Source organism: Mirounga leonina, unplaced genomic scaffold (genome assembly GCF_011800145.1).
Source record: "Mirounga leonina isolate KUSES-001 unplaced genomic scaffold, KU_Mleo_1.0 Mir_151, whole genome shotgun sequence".
NCBI classification, from domain to species: domain Eukaryota; kingdom Metazoa; phylum Chordata; class Mammalia; order Carnivora; family Phocidae; genus Mirounga; species Mirounga leonina.
The window spans coordinates 68,882,139-68,904,076 of record NW_023270377.1 but is presented as its reverse complement, the minus strand read 5'-3'; the positions used below and the strand labels follow the sequence as shown (position 1 = coordinate 68,904,076).

General features: G+C 37.1%; 1 protein-coding gene across 6 annotated transcripts in view; it reads left to right on the top strand.

The window, feature by feature from the left end:
- The first annotated feature begins 3,189 nt into the window (after positions 1-3,189).
- The window catches only part of TANK (TRAF family member associated NFKB activator), a 95,484-nt gene continuing 76,735 nt past the window's right edge, over positions 3,190-21,938 (top strand). For 3 of the 6 annotated variants that reach the window (XR_004679692.1, XM_035007909.1, XM_035007908.1), the window contains exon 1: positions 19,412-19,584. Coding sequence is in view for 3 of the 6 variants with exons in the window: in XM_035007909.1 (XP_034863800.1) it covers positions 19,475-19,584 (110 nt within the window). In the remaining 3 variants the exon portion in view is untranslated. The other 3 variants (XM_035007911.1, XM_035007910.1, XM_035007912.1) reach the window with 3 other exon arrangements.

Sequence of the window (21,938 nt, the reverse complement as noted above, 5' to 3'; positions counted from 1 at the left end):
CTTCACACATTTATTTTTTAAGGAAACATACCAGGAACACTAAAACAGTGTCTATCATCAAGACTATAAATAACCCTCTACAATGTTAAAAAGCAAATTAAGATTTTTTTGAGAAACTTTACTTACAAAGCTTTGGAAATAAGCAAAAAGTCACAAGTTTAGCCCGAAAGAAATCAAAGTGGAAAGGCATAAAATACATTTTTAACACTTGGTCCTTTTGCTTATTCAGTCCCTGGATATCTAGGCATCTCTTCCTGAGTTGCTCAAGCTCTGGGGACTGCCTCTGCCCACAAGCACCTTGTATCTCTGCTCTTGCCTTTGGTAGTGGGCACAGGAAAATGTTGTTTGCCTATCTGTCTCTTCCTTAAGGTCATGAGCTCCTCAAGGGCAAGAAAAAGCCTTTTAATAATCCCTATATCCAGCACACAACCTAACACATAATAGATAATAAATGTTTATTGAATAAATAATTGAGCAAGCATGCTAACTACACATCCCTACTAATATAAAGCCAGTCATTAACTGAGATTACAGCTAAGTATGAGAACTGTAAAGAGTAAGGCTACTTCCCTTTCCCTATCTCTTCCTACTTCAACCACATCTCCTTTCCCCATTCATTATGGCCAGAAATTCCATTAAATGGGGACACCTTTAACTCTACAACTCTCTAAGATATAAAATGCAAATATTCCCACCAGAGAAGCAGTACTTTGACATAAATTTATATTAAGTTGCAAATTAGTGATACTAACTACTCCCTCCAGTGCAGTTTACAGAGATAGGGGTGTTAGCAGAAAAAGAATATCTATTAACCCTGCAGGTTCCAGCCCTGCTTTGGCCATGGGCCAATAAAAATCCTAGAGCATCAGCCTGCCGGCAAATAGAGGCTAGAAAATTCTGCTGCTTCCACAAATAGCATGCCTGGAGCAAGGATCCACCCTGAAGTTTCCCATGTGATCATCTGAACCAAATTCCTCCATAGGACACCTATCCTAGGCAGCCCAGCTGCTGAATTAGCTTCTAGCTTCAGAGTTGCAGATATCTGCGTCCCCTCAGGGAGGAGAGAGCTTATCCCTGAATCCCAGCCGGCAATGAAGAGCCCCGGCCTTTTTGCCCACTACTGTCCCCAGGGAAGACGCTGCTTTCCCGGGATTCTTCTTAGGGAGGCCTTTCACTCAAATCTGCCCTGAGAACCCTGGGGCCCCAAGGTGGTGATATCTGCATTATTTGATTAGGAACTCCTTGGCCATTCACCTCTGCCTAAACGGGAACCTGACTTTGGCCTCTCATTCTCTAATTTGGCCTTGGAGCACCGTCCCGTCTCCTCCTGCCGTGGTCACTGTACCCTAACCTTTGCCATCCTGGCTTGGTGCCAGTTTGCTCCTTCCTCCCCCACGGTAAGCTCTCAATTTCTATCTGCCTGGTCACGTGGTGTATGACTCTGAGAGGAAAAAAGGAGGGGGAGGGAGTAGGAAAAGGAACTGCCAGAGACAACAAAGATAAAAACTTCCATCTGTCTCACATGTTTTGCCTAGAGCCAGAACTGCTCAGTGGCAGAGGTTAAATTCCACGCATTCGGACAGAATTTCCTCAAAAAACTCCTCTTAACTGCCGCTTCTCTGTCTTGCCTCAAGACCCTCTTGCCACCAGCGCCCACCAGGTTGAGACCAAACTCCCAGGACTAGCCAGTTCTGCTGGAGCTTGGGCATCAGCCAAGCTCACGTGCCAAAGCAAATAGAAGAGGGAAAGGGCACAGAATGGAAAGACCAAAGGGGCATCTCATCAGCACTGCTTTAAAAAAAAAAAAAAAAAGCTGTGTTTTTAAAATTCTGCTCAGGCAAAAATATAAATTCTTGAGAAGAAAGTTTTCCTTCCATTTTTTGTTTTATTTTGCAATATTTACAATATTAGATAGGTTTTATTTTTCCATTGCATACAAGAAAGTTTAATGTTTGCTATCAGTAAGATAGTTGTAAAACACAAGTGCCGAAAGAAATTAATACTTCACTATATGTTAGATTAGTAAATGGAATGTTTTTCATTACACGCTTACTCATCATTTTAGATGGCTTAAAACGTATTTCCTTTTCACAGATTAATTTCATCATGAGTAGAAATATCTCAGGCTTACTTAACATCTAATTTAAGAGAGGGCAGGGTGTTAAAGTAGAAAAGAAACCAGACTGAGAATCAGAAGCTCTAAATTCTAGTCCTTCTAACAGTGGGACTTCAGGTGAAGTCTCAAACTCCTCATCTGCAAAATGCAGGAATTGAACAGAGACTGTCCATCTTTTGTTGCTGTTGTCACATTTTCCGTTCAGTAACTTGATGTACTAAGAGTGTGGTCCAGTAAAAAAAGGAAATGCACTTGGATTCAAAAGACTCAGCTACCTCTAACTTTCTTTATGACTTTGAGCGTTTACCCTCTCCTGTTTCCTCATCTGTAATAAAAAGGTAATGGAACATATGGTGTCTCAGGACATTTCCAGCTCTAACAAAGAAAAATGTCTGCAGTGCATATGCTGCCTTCCTTTTGCATGTAAAACTTCATGTTTTGTTCCAAGTAGCCTGAGAAAAATAGATGCATTTATGAAGCATTTCCCCTGTGTGCTGGAACACGCATGCTCTCATCCACACGAACAGGGCACCTTTAGCTCCCAAGGAGAAAGCTGTCTTAAGAGCCTTTTTCGCTTCATCTTTCTTCTCCATCTCCGAGACCGTTCTCTGGAATCCAGCACAAACTTCATTATTACTAGGCTTCATCCTCGTGACCTCCGTAGGCCTTGAAGCAAAGACAACCACACTCAAATCTAGTCTTTGCCTGCTGTTTAGAAGTATACTGCCTAGGTTAAAAAAAAAAAAAAAAAAAAAAGTGCCTTCTAAAAGCTAAAAAAAAAGCCATTTTTTGAACAGACTTTAACATTTTCTTACATGAAAATGTGCTTAATCCAAAAATATTTTTGTGTTTACAATTTCTGGACTTTTGTTAAAATGCCCTAACTATTCAAGAAAAGTATCTTTGATTCAAAAGGAAGTCAGAGCTATAGTCACGGGTGGTTTACAGAACATATGCTGGTAGTCTTTCCTTCATTTCAATATCTTGCCATGATTGGTTGTTGAGAGCTACAAATAAGGAAGTCTTCAATTTAGGGGATTTCTCAGTGGAAGTTCCCAGAGCAACACAAGGGAGAGCTCAGGTCAGTTTGGGCAGCATTGCTAGAGCCTGCAGATAAAAGCTTCCAGACTCTGTAACTGACCACGTCTTTCAAGAGCACTAGTCTGTGGAGGAAGACTGATAACCCGGAGAAGAGGTAACCAAAATTTTAGTTGTTTCCTACCAATTCTCAACCTAGCAAGGTAGCCTGCATGTCATAGACTGAAATGTTGCAGATTTGTTCTACTCTTGCTTCTGTAAAGTGAGTAATTTATGACATGATTCGATAATGTCTCTGTATTCATTGTCATAATTGGACACTTGGCCCTTAAAAGATGGGGTCCCTAACCAAGACTCAAGATAATTTTTAAATACTGTGATCTTTTTACACTCTTCTCAACTTTTAAGATCAAATTTTTTTTTTTTAAAGATTTTATTTATTTGACAGAGAGAGACACAGCGAGAGAGGGAACACAAGCAGGGGGAGTGGGAGAGGGAGAAGCAGGCTTCCCGCTGAGCAGGGAGCCCGATGAGGGGCTCGATCCCAGGACCCTGGGATCATGACCTGAGCCGAAGGCAGATGCTTAACGACTGAGCCACCCAGGCGCCCCTTAAGATCAAATTTATGTCTCTACTTGAAATGGTTTTTTTTAAGTTTATATCTGTAATATATAAGCCTTCTCCAACGAGTGGTTTTTATAACATAATGTAAGACTTAAAAGATATGTGTTTGGCATAATTAAGTTGTATATAGCTTACTAGGTTGAACGTAAACTAATACTGTATATATTTGTACTTTTGGGGGACTAAATTTTTAAAAAATCAATTCTGGTCTGATCCAGGGTGTCCATTCAAAAATTAACTCAAGGTTAGTATTTTTTCATCTCCTAAGAAACACACATAAATGAATATTTTTTTACAGCAAAGTATTAACCTTACAGAAAACATTGCATTTCCTATCTTAGAACATTTAAACTTTCACCATGGTAGTAATCCAGTCTTATTGGTATCAACTGGTCTTTATTTTCACAATCAAAAATGAATATTAAAGATTATGTAGTATTTTCTTAAGAATAATCCTAAGAAAAGTTGATAATTTGGAAAGATTAAACAGTGAAAATCATTATCAACACCAATAGCTGCCGTTTATTGAATGTGTGCTGGAGAAAAAAAGTCACAGGATCTTCCAGTTAATAAGTGGCAGAGCAGAGCTCAAACCTGAATTCATACTGCTTCTTTTTCTTATGACTCTCTGTTACCCATTGCTCTGCCCTCTTACAATATTGAAATCATATTTTGAGATGTCTTTTCCAAAGTGCAGAGTGATGGGGGGGCAGGGAGGAAGATGACTTGGCCAAAGTCACAGATCAGCCAAGTCACTCGTAGAAGCTTAGAAGTCATTTCAAGGTCTCCCTTCTGCTCACTCTCCCACCCCATTCCCCTCATTCCTTCCAGGATGCACTTCTACCCATGCACAGGTGTACATATTAGTCTACTTCCATGCAGCGGGGGACATGGTGCTGTATACTACGTCCAACCTGACTGAGGTTCCTGCAAGCAGCTAGTTAGGGCCCCAAAGCAACATCCAGTTACTTCTCTTAAACATTTGTGACAATGAAAGAGATGGCCACTGGAAAATTTAAAATCAGTTTGTTAAATTCTGCCCAAAAAGTCCTAGTTGGAATTTCATGGAACTTACACATTAATTATGATCATCCTTACAGTAAGAGAACCTTCCTGTCTGCACATATTGTTTTCTCTCCATGTATTAAGGCCTCGGAAAACACCACAGATTCTTCATTTATTATAAAATGTATTTTATTTAATGTATTTTATTTATGTATTTATTATAAAATGTATTCCAATATATTTTATCTTCTTTGTGTATAGGGTTGGGGATGCTGTTTGGATAAGGATGTTCTTTCCACTGTATTTTCTAACTAATTACTGCTAGCATTTAGAAAAGTTCTTGATTTCATATTTTTATCTTTTATCCAGCTATTATATTGATCCTCTATTTGTTCCAAATTGCTTTAGGTAATTCACATGGGATGCCTAGTTAAGAAAAATATAATTTTTTCTCCTCTTTTTTTTTCTTCTCACCAAAACTTCTAGAACAGTGTTTAATAACAGAGGAGATAGCAGCTAACCTTGTCTTGTTCTGATCTCAGTGGGAATTTCCCTAGTGGTTAACATTAAGAATGATGATGGCTGTTGGTTTGAGATAAATACGTTTATCATAAAAACCAAATAACTACCAAATCTACTTCTCACTCTATTTTACGAAAGGTATATCAAGACTTCATGTTAACCTATATTCAATGTCTTTTTGGTATTATTAGAGATAACTGTAAGGTTTTTCTACTTTAAGGGAGGTAATGCTCTGCTGTTACACAATGCAGTAACTGCCTTATTTAAAAATTCTATGTTATCAAAAATCATGCCTCCATACTAAAGGTAGGTTTATAATTATAAAGTATATTTAGGTATTGCTCTAGTTAAAATAATAAATTAGTTGACCAAAATGAACCAAACCAAACCTACAGATTTCCTCATTCTCTCTTTAATCCACATGCATAGATGCCTCTTCTCTATTATTTTGGCTTCACAATTCAGTTCACAACTCAAATTAACAGAAAAGAATGAAAACAATGTGGCGTAGCCAAGGAACCCTATCCAGGCAGAGCAACCAGATACTCAAACAAAGCAGCTGTTCCTACGCTTTGTGCAAAAAAGCTTTCTCCCAATGATGACTGTGTTAGTTGCAAGCCACAACTGTGTTATAACCAACAGCGATATGCAAAATGTGTGTCCAGATTAATTAATCTTACACCAATTTATGTTAAGAAAACATATGCTAAAAGAAATCTGTAATTTGTTGGGAACTTTTGCTTTCATTTTCACAAGTGAAATTAATTTGTATTTTTATTTTTTGATAAAAACACCAAAGTTTTCCATGTTCTAAAAAAGTTTAACAAGAGTTATCTGCTCCTTGAAAAGTTTAAAGAGCAAATCTTCACACTGTTTGTCCTTGGCACCCACTTTTGGAAGTAATTCTTTAAAAGCTTTCCAATATTTTCTACTGTTATTGATCTAGCTGGGTTGAATGTTATTTTTTCCACACAGTTTAGATGGTTTATAAATGATCCTTTTCATCACATTTTTCAAAGGTATTAGCATACACAGCATTCTCTTGTATTTTTGCATCATCTCCATAACTATGTAGGTAATCTTTTTCACTACTACTTTTGTTCATTAATGTTTTCTCTCTTCTTTTTTTTCCTGATTGGACATGTCAAAGAATTTATCTCTTGGATTTAACATTTTATGATTCGCTCTTTTTTAAGATAGTTTTTGCTTTTATCTCTATCAGTATTTTCTCTTTTTTGAGATTTATTTATTTATTTAAGGGGGAGGGGCAGAGGGAGAGGGAGAGCGAGATTCTCAAGCAGACTCCCCATTGAGCAGGGAGCCTGATGTGGGGCTTGATCTCTGGACCCTGAGATCAGGACCTGAGCCAAAATTAAGAGTTGGAAGCTGAACCAACTGAGCCACCCAGGCGCCCCATCTTTATTAGTATTTTCTTAATGTCTCTTATTAGACTACAGTATTTTACTTTTTCTTTTTTCAATTCTTGAGTTAAATGCTTATTTCATTTATTTTTATTCTTTCCTGTTTTTTAATGAAAGTATTAAGGCTAAGAATTTCCTGAGCACCATTTTAACTACATCTTACAACTTTTTATAGGTTACTTTCACATCATCATTATTTTATGGTTTTAATTGTAGTTTTATTTCCTCTTTGATCCAAGAGTTATCTAGAACAAGCAAGTTTTTTTCAGTTAATAGCCTTTGTTTACAACAGTTTTAGATTTAGAGAAAAACTGAGCAAACACAACAGAGTTTCCATATTACCACCCTGCCTCACCTCATCACATAATTTCCCTTATTTCTAATATCTTACGTTAGAATGGTATGTGTGTTACAATTAAGGAACCAGTATTGACACGCTTTTATTAACTCAGGCATAGTTTATTCAAATTTTCTTATTTCTTTCCCTTTTTAAAAAATTGAGGTAAAATTCATGTAACATAAAATTGAACATGATAAAATGAACAATTCAGTAGCATTTATTGTATTCACAGTGTCGTGCAACCACCGCCTCTATCCAGTGTCAAAACACTTTTATCACCCCAAAAAGAAACCCCGGGCCCATTAAGCAGGTGCTCTACCTTCCTTGCTCCCCTCAACCCCCGGCAACCGCCAATCTGTCCTTTGTCTTTATGGGTGTACCTGTTCTGGCTATTTCATATAAGTTAAATCATATAATATGTGACTTTTTCTGACTGGCTTCTTTTACTTAACATAATGTTTTCAAGATTCATCCACGTTGTAGGATATTTCCATACTTTATTCCTTTTATGGCCAAGCAATATTCTATTGTATGTATATACCACAATTGTTTATCCATTCATCTATTGTTGAGTAGAATAGTTGGGCTGTTTTCACTTTATGGCTATTGTAAATAGTTTTGCTATGACCATGTATTTATATGTATTTGTTTGAATACCTGTTTTCAATTCGTCTTGGGAATATACCAAGCGGTGGAATAGTGGGTCATATGGTAATTCTGTTTGACTTTTTAAGGAAGAACCAAATAGTTTTCCAAAGTTGTCAAACCATTTTACATGCCCACCAGAAATGTATGAGAGCTCTGATTTCTCCACATTCTTGCCAACTCTTGTTATTTTCCATTATTGTTGTTATTATTATTATTGCTATCTTAGTGTATGTGAAGTGGTACCTCATTGTGGTTTTGATTTACATTTCCCTAATGACTAATGATGTTGAGCATCTTTTCATGTGCTTGCTGGTTATGTGTATAGTCTCCTTGGAGAACTGTCTGTAAGTCCTTTAGCCATTTTTAAATTGAGTTGTTTGTCATTTTGCTGTTGAGCTTTAAGAGTTCCTTATATATTCTGTATTCTTAGAGTCTTATCAAATATATGATTTGCAAATATTCTCTCCCGTTCTGTAAATTGTCTTTTGATCATGTCTTTGATAATATCTTTCAATGCCCATTTTTTGTTAATTTTTATGAAGTCAAATTTATTTTTTATTTTCTTGTTGATGATTTTGGTATCATATCTAAGAATCTATTGCCAACTTTAAGGTCATAATGATTTACCTGTATGTTTTGATCTAAAAGTTTCATAGTTTTAGCTGTTACATTTAGATCCATTTTGAGTTAATTTTTATATATAGTGTGAGAAAAAGGGTCCACCTCCTTCTTTTGATTATGGCTGTGAGTTGTCCTAACATCATTTGTTAAAGAGACTATTCTTTCTTCATTGAATAGTCTTGGTGCCCATGTCAAATATCAATTCACTCAATACATATCGGTTTATTCTTCACTCTTAATTATAGTCCATTAATCATATGACTATCCATATGCTAATACCACACTGTTTTAGTTACTGGAGCTTTATAGTAAGTTGTTAAATTGGAAAGTATGAGTCCTCCAATTTTATTTTTATTTTTCAGTATTCTCTTGGCTACTCAGGGCCCCTTGCAATTCCATCTGAATTTAAGAATCAACTTTTACATTTCTGACAAAAAAAAAAAAGGCCATTGGAATTTTGACATAGATTACATTAAATCTGTAGATCACTTTGAGAAGCATTGTCATCTTAACAATATTAGTTCTTTTAATCCAAGAACACAGAATGTCTTTCCATTTATTTAGATATTTCTTCATTCTTCATTCGTCTACATGTTTTGTAGTTTTCAATGTACAAGTGTTTTACCTCTTTGGTCATATTTATTCCTAGATATCTTATTTGGGGGATGCTATTATAAATGGAATTATTTTCTTAATTTCTTTTTTGGATTTTTCATTAATGATGTATAGAAACATAACTGATTTTTGAGCATTGCTCTTGTGTCTTGCAATTTTGCTAAACTCATTTATTAGCTCTACTAGCTTTCTTGTAGATTCTTTGGGATTTTCTACATATAAGATAATGTCATATGCAAATAGAAATATTTTTACTCCTGGTATGCCTGACTGGCTCAGTTGGTAGAGCATGCAACTTGGGGTTGTGAGTTTGGGACCCATGTTGGGTGTAGAGATTACTTAAAAATAAAATCTTAAAAAAAAATAAAAGAAATATTTTTTCTTTTTTCTTTTTCTTTTTTTTTTAAGACTTATTTATTTATTTATTTGAGAGAGAGTGAGCACAGGGGAAAGAGGCAGAGGGAGAGGGAGAGAGAATTCAAGCAGACTCTGCACTGAGTGTGGAGCCCCACACAGGGTTTGATCTCATGACCCCGAGATCACGACCTGAACTGAAACCAGGAGTCCGATGCTCCATCAACTGCGCCACTCATGCCCCTTTATTTTTACTTCTCTCTAATTTATATGCCTTTTATTTCTTTTGCTTGTTTAATCACTCTGGCTAAAACTTTCAGGACAATGTTGCATAGTAGTGATGAAAGGATGCATCCTTGTCTGTTCCTGTTCTTAAGGGGAAATGTTTCAGTCTTTCACTATTGAGTTAGTTGTTAGCTGGAGGTTTTTCATAAGTACTCTTTTTCATGTTGAGGAAGTTCCCTTCTATTCCAGGTTTCTAAGTCTTTTTTTTTTTTTTTTAATCATGAAAGGGTGTTGGATTTTGTGAAATGCCTTTTTTGCATCAATGGAGATCATCATGTGGGGTGTTTTTTCTTTATTCCATAATGTGGTGTATTACACTGAATAATTTTTTTTTCTTTAACCACCCTTGCAGTCCAGGGATAAATCACACTTTGTCATGATGCATAATCTATTTAATATGCTGTTGGATTCTGTTTGTTAGCATTTTGTGGAATTTTAAATCTTTATTCATAAAGAATATTGGGGGGGGTTGGTTTTTTTTTTTAAGATTTATTTATTTATTTATTTATTTATTTATTTATTTATTTGACAGAGAGGGAGAGCACAAGCACAAGCAGGGGGAGCGACAGGCAGAGGGAGAGGGAGAAGCAGGCTCACCGAGCAGGGAGCCCGATGCAGGGCTCGATCCCAGGACCCTGGGACCATGACCTGAGCCAAAGGCAGATACTTAATGACTGAGCCACCCAGGTGCCCCAGAATATTGGTTTTTAATTTTCTTTTTCTCTGGTGTTTTTGTCTGGCTTTGATATCATGGTAATGCTGGCTTCATAAAATGAGTTAGGAACTATTCCCTCCACCTCTATTTTTTTTGAGTTTGAGGAGAGTTGGTGCTAATTCTTTTTTAAGTGTCTGATAGAATTCTCCAGTGAAACCATCTGGTTCTGGACTTTTCTTTGTTGGGAGGTTTCTGATTACTGATTCAATCCCTTTATTTGTTATAGGTCTGTTCAGATTTTCTGTTTCTTCTGTTTGAGTTTTCATTGTGTGTTGCTAGGAATTTCTACATCTCAACTACATTATCTTATTTGTTGGCCTATAATTCATAGTAGTCTCTTAGAATCCATGTTATTTCTATTTGGTTGGTGGCAATGTCCCCACTTTCATTTCTGGTTTTAGTTATTTATTATTCTCTTCCTTTTTTTCTTATAAGTATAGAAAAATTTTGTCAATTTTGTAGATCTTCTCAAAGAGCCAACTTAGACTTCATTGATTCTATTGCTTTTTTTTTTTTTTCTATTTCATTTATCTCTGCTCTAATCTTTATTATTTCCTTCCTTCTGCTAGCTTTGGGTTTAGCTTGGTCTCCTTTTTCTAGTTCCTTGAAGTGTAAAGTTAGGTTATTGATTTCAGAGCTTTCTTCTTTTCTAATGTAGATGTTAACTACTATTAATTTCTCTCTGAGCACTGTTTTCACTCATCCTGTAAGGCTTGGTATGGTACAATTTTGTTTTCATTAATCTCTAAGTAAATCTAATTTCCCTTGTGATTTCCTCTTTTGATCACTAGTTTAAAAATATGTTGCTTAATTTGCACATATTTGAATTTTCCAGTTTTCCTTCTGTTATTACTGTCTAGCTTCATTCATTTTGGTTGGAAAAGACACTTTGTATGACTTCATTCTTTTTAAATATATTGGGACTTTTTTGTGGCCTACCATTTGTTTATCTTGGAGAAGGTTCCATATCTACTTGAGAAGAAAGTGTATTCTGTTGTTGGGTGGAATGGTCTATATATGCCTGTTAGGTCTAGTTGATTTACACTATTATTCAAGTCCTCTCTCTTTCTTGATCTTCTATTTTTCTACCCATTATTAAAAGTGGTGTAGTAAATTCTCCAACTGTTATTGTAGTACTGTCTATTTCTCCCTTCAATTCTATCAATATTTGCTTCATATATTTAGGGGATCTATTGTTTGATGTGTAAATGTGTATAATTGCTGTATCTTTTTGATTAGTGACCCTTTTCAATATATAATATCCTTCTTTGTCCCTTGTAACAGTTTTTGACTTGAAAGGTATTTTGTGTTAATATAACTACCCCATGTTTCTTTTGATTACTGTCTGCATGGAAAATCTTTTTTCCATCATTTTAGTTTCAACTTAGTTGTGTCTTTGGATCTAACGTAAGTCTCTTGTAGTAAGCACATAGTTTGCTCATGTTATATTAACCATTCTGCTAAATTTTGCCTTTTGATTAGTGAGGTTAATTCATTTATATTTAAAAAAATTACTAACAAGGAAGGACTTACATCTGCCATTTTGCTATTTGATTTCTGTATGCTTTATACCATTTTTCTGTTCCTCACTTCTCACATTAGTGCCTTCTTCTGTGTTTAATTGATCCTTTGCTTTGTACCATTTTATTCCCTTCTCATTTTATTTTATATATATATATATATATATTTTTAGATATTGTTTTAGTGCTTACTGTGGTGATTACAATTAGCAATTTAAATTTATAACTATCCAATTTGAATGAATACCAACTTAGCTTCAATAATATGCAAAAATTTTATTCCTATACAGCTTAGTTCCTATAAACCAAAAATATAATTATGCTTGCTTTCATGTTCATCAATGTAATTGTCTTTGCCAAATTTTTTTCTTTGTAATCCTTTCAATTATTGTCTAGTAGACTTTTATCTAAGCCTAAAGGACTCCCTTTATCATTTCTCATCAGGTAAATAAGTCTACTAACACTGAACTTCCTCAGGTTTTGATTATCTCAGAGCATCTTAATTTTTCCTTCATTTTTGAAGAATAATTTTGCCAGATAGAGAATTCTTGGTTGACATCTATTTTTTTTAGCACTTTAAATATGTCATCCCACTGCCTCCTAGACTCAATGATTTCAAAGTGAAATTGGCTGTTAATCTCACTGAGGATCCCTTGTACATAATGAGTCACCTTGCTCTTACTACTTTCAAGATTCTTTCATCTGTGGCTCTCAACAGTTTGATTATAATGTGCTTTGGTATAGATCTCTTTGAGTTTATCTTACTGGAGTTCATTGAGTATAACATTTGGAATTTGACAAGAGAGAAAATGAGGAGAACCATTAGGAGGCTAGTATGGTACATAAGAATTGATGGTGGCTTGAACAAGGGGTGGCAATAGGGACAGAGAATGGTAATGAAGACAACGTGTAACAATGAGGACAGAAAGTATATGCATGCAAGAAATGTTGCAGAGGAGTACTCATGTGAGTTACCTTATTGAGTGACAGATTTAATGTCAGGAAGTAAGAGTTTTATATTTTTGTTATATGGGGCAATGTTTTCTTTTCTTTCTTCCTCTATTAATGTGAAAATAAACATACAATTTTGAATTCTACTTGTAGTTACTTACCTTCACATTAAAAAAAAAAACCACCCTAAAATAATATGTCTAATTATCATAGTTAGAATGACATCCTATCTATCATTTCCTTATTTTTACAAGTAGAAGATAAGAAAAATAGTAAATTAGAACTTTTCACTTTTACCACCTCTCTTCCACCCACTTGAGTTTTTGTTGCTATAAACAGGAATTTTAGAATACATTATTATTAAATTATTTATTTATACGTGTACCTTATATCTTCAAAATTACTTTTAATAGCCTTATTATATTTGCTACAAATTTTCACTTAATCTAATAGTTATTTCCAATATTTACAAATATTTCTTTTATCTCAGAATTTTACCTTTCCTTTTTAAAAAAAATTGATTCCCTTCTTCAACTATTTCAGGAAATGAGTGGTATAGTTCTGAAACTTCAGGTATCAAAGAATATCTTTGTTTTCATTTTCTATGTGAATGATAACTTGGGTGGTTATAGACTTTGTAAGTTAAAACTCTCCCATGCATCTGTAGATGTTATTCTAATCAGCTTCTGAAGTTTAATGTTGAAGATAGTCTATTTTTCTTTCTTTGCAAGTAATTAATTCTTTTCTTCCTGTATTCTTATTGAATTCTTACCATATTTTAGATTTAGGAAAACTTCCCTTACCCTCTCAAGCCTGGACTCCAGTGTGTTTTCAAAGTACCCTATACTGACCACTATTGTAATATTATAATACCACATTGTGCAGCAACAGTCTGCTTCTCCTATGTATGTTACCCACAACAGACACTAAGTTCTTTTAAAGTAGGACTGTGTCTTGGTCATCTTTGCATCCCTAACTTTTAGCACATAGCAAGCACTCACAAAATATTTGCTGAATAAATAAATAAATTGATAAATCATTTCATATCAAAATTTTTATCAGGATATGTCAAAGTGTTTGGTCTCTTTTCACTAATATGTTTCAAAACTTATGCAGTCCTTTCCACCTCCAATTGCTTTGGATATATCTTCTGATATATCTTTGGTTGCTATTTCTGTTCTATTTACTCTGATCTCTTCTTCAGGAAAAAGTTAGAGCAGTTTCTTTCCACTATCCATTTCATGGTTTTCATCTATTTGTCCTTTCGATTGACATTTGAGAGAGTTTTTCAGGCTTTTACTCTAATCACTGATTTAATATTCTGCAGTATTAGATTCCATCCTTGATTATGTTCAAATCATATTTTAATTTTGCCATTGCATGCTTTATGTCCTTACAGCCTTAACTTATCCAACTTTATTTTTATTTCTCCCTGCCTCTTAACTAGGTCCTTCCTTTTCTTAGTCTAATATCTTGTCTAATATGACATCTCTTTTTTCACAGAAAATGCAAAGCAGATTTTTCCCATCTACTTACACGTCTGGTAAACCATTTTCCAAAGTTTCATTGTCTCTGCATTTTGAGAACTCTGTTTTCTTCCTTTATGCAGTATAATCTTTTCAAAGGGATGCTTTGTCTTGTATTTTCTCATTCCAATCATTCTGTAGCCCTTACTAACCAGATGTATGGATTTTCCTTGGTTCTTCTCATTATCTGCCTGATTTCTATTAGTTCCTCAGCACAGATATGGAGCTGAGAGACAAGTAGACATGCACAGATCACAGGGACATTTTTGTCCTGAAGCTGACATTTATTAATTTTGTCACTATAGGTATTGACCTGAGGTGAGACCTTACCCTTATTGCCTAGTTATTTTAGGATGAAGAGGAGAATTCCTGGTTAATCAGAAACAATCATTGGTCTTTTCCTTGATAGGAACCATATATGAAAAATCAAAGTCTGAGAAATAGTCAAACCCACAGCTCTGTCTGCTCATCCCCTTTCATTATTGACTTCACATATCCTTAAGTATGGAGCATCACATTTATCCACTTCCATTGGGATCATGTTGGTATGATCCAAACCACAGCTCCAAAAATGATAATAGAGAGAAGTACTAATGGGGGACATTGGGGCAAGGAGGTGTCAAATACTATGTACAGGTCACACATAGTAGTGGGGTTACTGCCCAATTCACTAGCAGGTGCCATGAGGCAGATCATTTTATTACTGTTCTTCAGGCCAGCAGATTTCCTCATTCTCAGGCAACAAAGGTTATGTCCATTTCAGCCCCACAGTTCTTGGAAATGATTGGAAATCCTGTAAAATTTTGTCACTAGGATGCTTGTTGGCAGGGTTACAGCTACTCTTTTGATGCTTTTTTTCTGACTTAGAAAAAGGCATTCCTTTGGGGAAGACTCAAGCCCAAGAGGGCAAAGCTTGGCAAGTGACCACCCCTGTCAGCTGGGTGCTCTGTATAGGGCAGAGCCTGCTCAGCCATACATGCTGGATCTGGTCATCAATTCTTCCTTTCAGTGCTATTATGAGTTCTCATATTTTTCTGATTTTTTATTACGCATTTAATTTAGAGTCTGAAACACAAACAGCTAGTCCAGATGTCATCCTAAATCGGAAGTCAACCAGATTCTATTAATAGTGATACTTCACATCAAAGATTTGATGGAGATCATTGATGCATACCTGACATTCCAAGTTGTAGTAAGTGTTTATGCTGGCAGCATTCCTTGTCCCTAGATTTATATTCAGAACGCTCAATAAAATATTAAGCACTTTTGAAAATAGAACCCAAAATATTTTTAATGAGCCTGCAGTTCTCATTTTCATCCCATTCTACCCCATAGTACTGCTTGTTAACCTAATGTATATTAATATATTATGAGTAAAGGAAAATTGAAGTGAAATTATGTCTTCTTTTAAAGGACTAATCCTCAAATAAATGTCTCAACTCAATTCCTAACCTTAATAAAATATACTGTATGTCAGTTCTAAAAAATTCATCATCATTATAGAAAAAGGAAAATGTTTGACATTATCTTAGCCTAAAATTCATCTACTTACCCCAGCATTCATGCATGTTTCACACACTGGAGAAATATGCAGCCATTTCTCTTTATGGTTACAACATCATGGGATTGAAACGAGAGAAAAATATATATTTAAGTAATGTGTATGTTTAATTTTTTTATACCTTATTCAAAGCTCTTAACACCTCCACATTCAAAATGCTTATGCATTTAGTTTTAGATTCTGGGTATATTATTAAACTCCACTGTTTCAATTAGAAATCACCAAAGCAGCTCTTTCAATTTGCTCAAAAGTTGGGTGAGTTAGACTTCATTAAAATAAAAAAATTTCTGCTCTGCAAAAGACCCTGTCAAGAGAATGAAAAGACCAGCCACATACTGGGAGAAAATATTTACAAAAGATACATCTGATAAAGGACTGTTGGCCAAAATACACAAAGAACTCTTAAAGTTCAACAAGAAGAAATCAAAGAACACAAATTTAAATGGGCCAAAGATCTTAACAGATATCTCACCAGAGAAGATATACAGAAAGATGGCAAATAACCATATGAGAAGATGCTCCACATCATACGTCATCAGGAAAGTGAAAATTAAAACAATGAGATATACTACATGCCTATTAGAATGGCCAAGATCTAGAACACTGACAACACCAAATGCTGGCAGGGATGTGGAGCAACAGGAACTCTCATTCATTGCTAGTGGGCATACAAAATGGTCCAGTCACTTTGGAAGACAGTTTGACAGCTTCTTTCCAAGCTAAACATACTAAATATACATATGATCCAACAATCCTACTCCTTGGTATTTACCCAAAGGAGTTGAAAACTTATGTCCACACAAAAACCTGCACACAAATGTTATAGGAGCTCAATTTATAATCGCCAAAAATTGGAAGCAACCGAGATGTCCCTTAGTAGGTTAATGGATAAATAAACTGTGGTACACCCAGACAATGGAATATTATTCAGTGCTAAAAAAGAAACAAGCTACCAAGTCATGAAAAGACCCGGAGGAAACTGAAATGTACATTACTATGTGAAAGAAGTCAATCTGAAAAGGCTACATACTTTTTGATACCAACCATAGGACTTTCTGGAAAAGGCAAAACTATGGAGACAGTAAAAAGATGAGTGGGAGGGATGAATAAGTGGAGTCCAGAGGATTTTTGTGGCAGTGAAACTACTCTAGTATAGTATGATACTACAATGATGGATACATGTTATTATATATCTGTCCAGGATGAACCCTAAAGGAAACTATGGACTTTGGAAGACAATGTTATGTTGATGTAGATTCATCAGTTGTGACAAATATACCACTCTGGTGGGAGATGTTAATAATGGAAGAGATTTGGGGTGTCTGGGTGGCTCAGTCGTTAAGCGTCTGCCTTCTGCTCAGGTCATTATCCCAGGGTCCTGGGATCGAGCCCCGCATCGGGCTCCCTGCTCAGCGGAGAGCCTGCTTCTCCCTCTCCCACTCCCCCTGCTTGTGTTCCCTCTCTCTCTGTGTCTCTCTCTGTCAAATAAATAAATAAAAAATCTTTAAAAAAAAAATAATGGAAGAGATTTCTGCATAAGTTGGGATAGCGAGTATATGGGAAATCTCTGTACCTCCCACTCAATTTTGCTATAAACCTAAAACTGCTATAAAAAAATTCTTTAAAAAAACAGTGCTTTAGGGCGCCTGGGTGGCTCAGTTGGTTAAGCGACTGCCTTCGGCTCAGGTCATGATCCTGGAATCCCTGAATCGAGTCCCCGCATCGGGCTCCCTGCTCGGCGGTGAGTCTGCTTCTCCCTCTGACCCTCCCCCCTCTCATGTGCTTGCTCTCTCTCATTCTCTCAAATAAATAAATAAAATCTTTAAAAAAAACCCAAAAAAACAGTGCTTTACTGTCATATTTAACTCAATTACTTGTTATAAGAATGTGTTCAACTGATCACAGTGATATACGAGAAGTTTCTGTTTGTTTAAACATTTTTTTGCAATATGTTTTGGCTTTGACTTTTAAAAGTAAACCGAATATTAAAAAGTGCACCGTAACTTGGTAGGTTTTTAAATCTTGGATTTACAGGCCTAAGTAAAGAAGTACAAACATCCATAGCTCAGAAGTGTAAGGAGGAAGTGTGGCAACCAGAACCTGAGCCTCCTGCTCTAACAGAGAAAAAACACAATCCCAGGAAGAGCAAGATGCTGGGCTCCCCTGAAAAGATAGCAGCTTCTGAGTTATATGGGACTATATGACCAGAAAAAATGGAGCTCAAGAATTCCAGACCTAGGCTTGAATCTTTCAGGATGAATAAAAAATCATTGGCTGAAGACTTAATCAGGCATGGATTGGCCAAGATCACCAGGACAAGAAAGTTCTCAAGTTCAGAAATTTTGTCAAGTCTATGGATATAAACTATGTTCTAGAGCAGGCTATGCCTGATAACAACATATAGTATTCATGGTCATTTTAATCCAGGCTCTCAAACTATTACTTCGATGTCCTTAGTATGCTTGTGCTTGGTGAGGAGGTCTTTTTCAAACATTATCAACCCATGTCAGATATGTGCAAAAGTGGTGAGATTTTTAAAAATATTCTTAAGTTAAATAAATAAAATAGGAAGCTTCCTATTACTATGGACGCTTCTGAGAGCGCTACATGCATTCAGCCAGATGCAGTCATGCTCCAATCAATGTGGATAAGTCCTACACTTCAGTCCTCTCAGGAAGCTTCCACCTGTGCCATGAATTTGACTGCTATTTTTGTGCGAGGAATCTGACGGAAAACCTTCGTGGTGGCAAGGAGCCAGCCTGATACGAGTGACTCTGGACAGTATCTTTCGTTTGAAGAGCATTCTAAAATTTACCAGGTGCTTTTGCTTACATTATTGGATTGATCCTCACAGCCATCCATCCAGTGAAGTAGGTTATCACTGTCTCCATTTGTCAGATAAAAAGTAGGGTTTGTTAGGTTAAGCAACTTGCCTGAGCCAGGAGGTACAAGAGCTAAAACTGAGAGTTCAAACACTTCTAGAGGTATCTGTCTAAACTTTCTGTCTTAGAGAATATTCAAGCATGGCTAGGAAATGGAATAATTGAGAAATCTTAATGCATGAGAATTTTCTCTTTAGGTCTACTTGTGTCGAGCAACCATTCAACTTTAGCAAGTACATTTAGGGAAAGGTTATTACAACTGGGGAAAAACCAAATGGGTGTGCTTGTGTGTGAGTGTGAGAGAGAGAGTGGGTGTGTGTGTAGTGTTTTTGTTTCTGTGTGGACTTTAATCACCTTAATCACATTCACAGGATGAGACAAAAATGCAGGTTCCAGGCTTCACCCCAATTGCTCTGAACTCTAAGATATCTAGGGGTGAACTGGTAAATCTACATCTTTAACAAGCATCTACGATGATTCTTGTGTACGCTAACTCACATACAGGGTGACGTTAGACCTGGCTAGTTTCTGTTCAGTAAAAATCTCTCCAAGGCCCTCAGGTGACCTTTAACCTGGACATTGTTGACTTTAGGCGCCGGTACTTTTCCCTTTGGGGCGCGGCGGGGTGGGGCTTAGATGGGCGGGCCTTGGATAGGCGGGGCGAGGGTGGGTGGGACCGTTGGGGTCCGGCCTGGCCTGGCCGGCTGGAGGGTGAAGGGTTAAAAGCTCCATGCGCAGGCGCTGCCCTCTGAACTGGAACGTAAAGCAACTTCCGGTCGACTCCCTCGGCCCGGCGCCGCCGATCCGGGTCGTGAGAGACAGGCGCGGAATCCCTGAACTGTGAGTAAGAAACTTCGCGAACGAGTTGGTCTGTCGGAACCCGTCGAGCACAACGGCGGGGAACTTGTGTGTGAGCGAAGGCGGTGCGCTGGCAGTACGGGTGCCGCAGGGAAAGAAGCCGAGGAGCTGCGGAGACGACCAGTTCTCAGAGTGGAGAGGGACGTAGTGCGAGAAAAACCACCCGGGTGTGCGTCCCCAGGCGGACCCGGGAGGGGCTTTCCGAGCCCGCGACGTCAGCGCAGCAACGCTCTCCCCGCCGCGACGCTCTGGGGAGGGATCCAGCCAAACTGCGCGTCCACCGCTCGCGGTGACTTGACTTCGCGGGGAAAGAGGGGAGGCAGGGCTTGCGATGTCAGGGTGAGCCGTGGGCCCCGTCCCCAGAGTCCCAGACTCCCTTCGGGGCAAGGGTTGTCTTCCGGAAGCAGTACTATCGTGGTTATTCTTTCGAAAACTTTTAAGTAGGTCTTTCTGTTGTTCTTCCCAAGGTTGTTGCACAATTGCGCTGCTTTCCTGTGGGGTGTCATCACAGCCGTGTCAATGAGAAGTGGGGTAACTTCCCCGAGGGTCATGGAGAGAATGGGTGGGCGAGGCGGAAAAAGCAAAAGCAAACCCTACCCCCAGGGGAAACCCAGGCGTTAGGTAGGGTCTCGACTCCGGTGTAAACTGAGTAGTAACGAGTTACAGGTGTAAAAAGCTCTGCTTGTCAAGAAGTGAAGAAAGTAGGGGGAAGATGCTCAAACCAAAGAGTAATTTGGTCTTCCTTGTTATACTGTAGCAATCAAGAATTGAACAGCCTTGCTATGTCAAGTGTCCTTTATTTCTCTGATGCTTTTGACAAGTTGTCCAAAGGGAGAAATGGTAGTAACGGAAGTGAAGTGACATGAAAATGAAGGAAAATGAAATGATCTGCTTCCTTACCCTGGTGGAATACACATTTCAAACGAGGGGTAGCAGAGAAGTAAGCACTGTATTCTGTTGAAAAATTATTTTTTCATCATTTGGGTGGAGAGGGAAACCCTAAAATGATACGACCATGTATAAAGTCGGCAATTTATAGAGAAAATGAAACTTTTTTCTCCGTTCTCTCCCCAGTCGTAGTACTTCACAAGGCCTTCCACATCACTCTTACATGTGTATAAACATGTTATTTCGTTTCCTTGTGAAAGTGAGAGTATATATGCATACCATTCTGTTATCTGCGTTTTCAGATAAGAAAAAATATATGGCGGAAATCTTGCCGTACATAGATAGCTCTACTTTATCTTAACGTCAGCATGGTATTCTTTGACAGGTTGTACCATAATGTAGTTAACCATCTCTTAACGTGACTTGCCCATACATTTTGCCCATTATTCTTCAGAATTATTTATCTATATTCTATTAGGGTGCAGATATATTAATTCTTTGTGAAATATATGGCAGATATTTTCAAGAACTGTCAGTCTTTTGGTTTAAAATACCCAGGCTTTCTATTACTTAAGAAGGCATTTCCCACTCAAAAAATTATTTTCCTGTATTGTCTATTCTTTTTTAGTTTTTTATGCTTTATTCATTAAAATATCTGAAAATTATTTTTGTACATTATATAAGGTAGGGATTTAGCCGTTTTTCCTGAAATCATTTGTTGAAATCATTTCTTCTGACTAGAATACTACTGTATTATAATAAATTTCCATGTATATATGGGTCTTTTATTATTATTTTGCTTTATTCTATTTGTCTATTCCTATACAAATACCAGTCTCCTGATTATAGCATGTTTTAGTAGTTCATAAAGCAAGTCCTTCATTTATCTTTTTCAAAATTTTCTTGAATATTATTGCATTCTTTTTGAGGTAAAGTTTAAAGTATAACTGTTCATGTCTCATTAAAATAATCCTTTGGGGGGCGCCTGGGTGGCTCAGTCGTTAAGCGTCTGCCTTCGGCTCAGGTCATGATCCTGGGGTCCTGGGATCGAGCCCCACATCGGGCTCCCTGCTCGGCGGGAAGCCTACTTCTCCCTCTCCCACTCCCCCTGCTTGTGTTCCCTCTCTCGTTGTCTCTCTCTCTGTCAAATAAATAACTAAATAAAAAAAATCGTTAAAAAAATAAAAATAAAAATAAATAATAAAATAAAATAATCCTTTGGGGGCACCTGGTTGGCTCAGTCATTAAGCAACTGCCTTTCACTCAGGTCATGATCCCAGGGTCCTGGGATCGAGCCCTGCATTGGGCTTCCAGCTCCCGCTTGTGTTCCCTCTCTTGCTGTGTATCTCTCTAATAAATAAATAAGACTTAAAAAAAAAAACAAAACAAAACAGGGCGCCTGGGTGGCTCAGTTGGTTAAGTGACTGCCTTCGGCTCAGGTCATGATC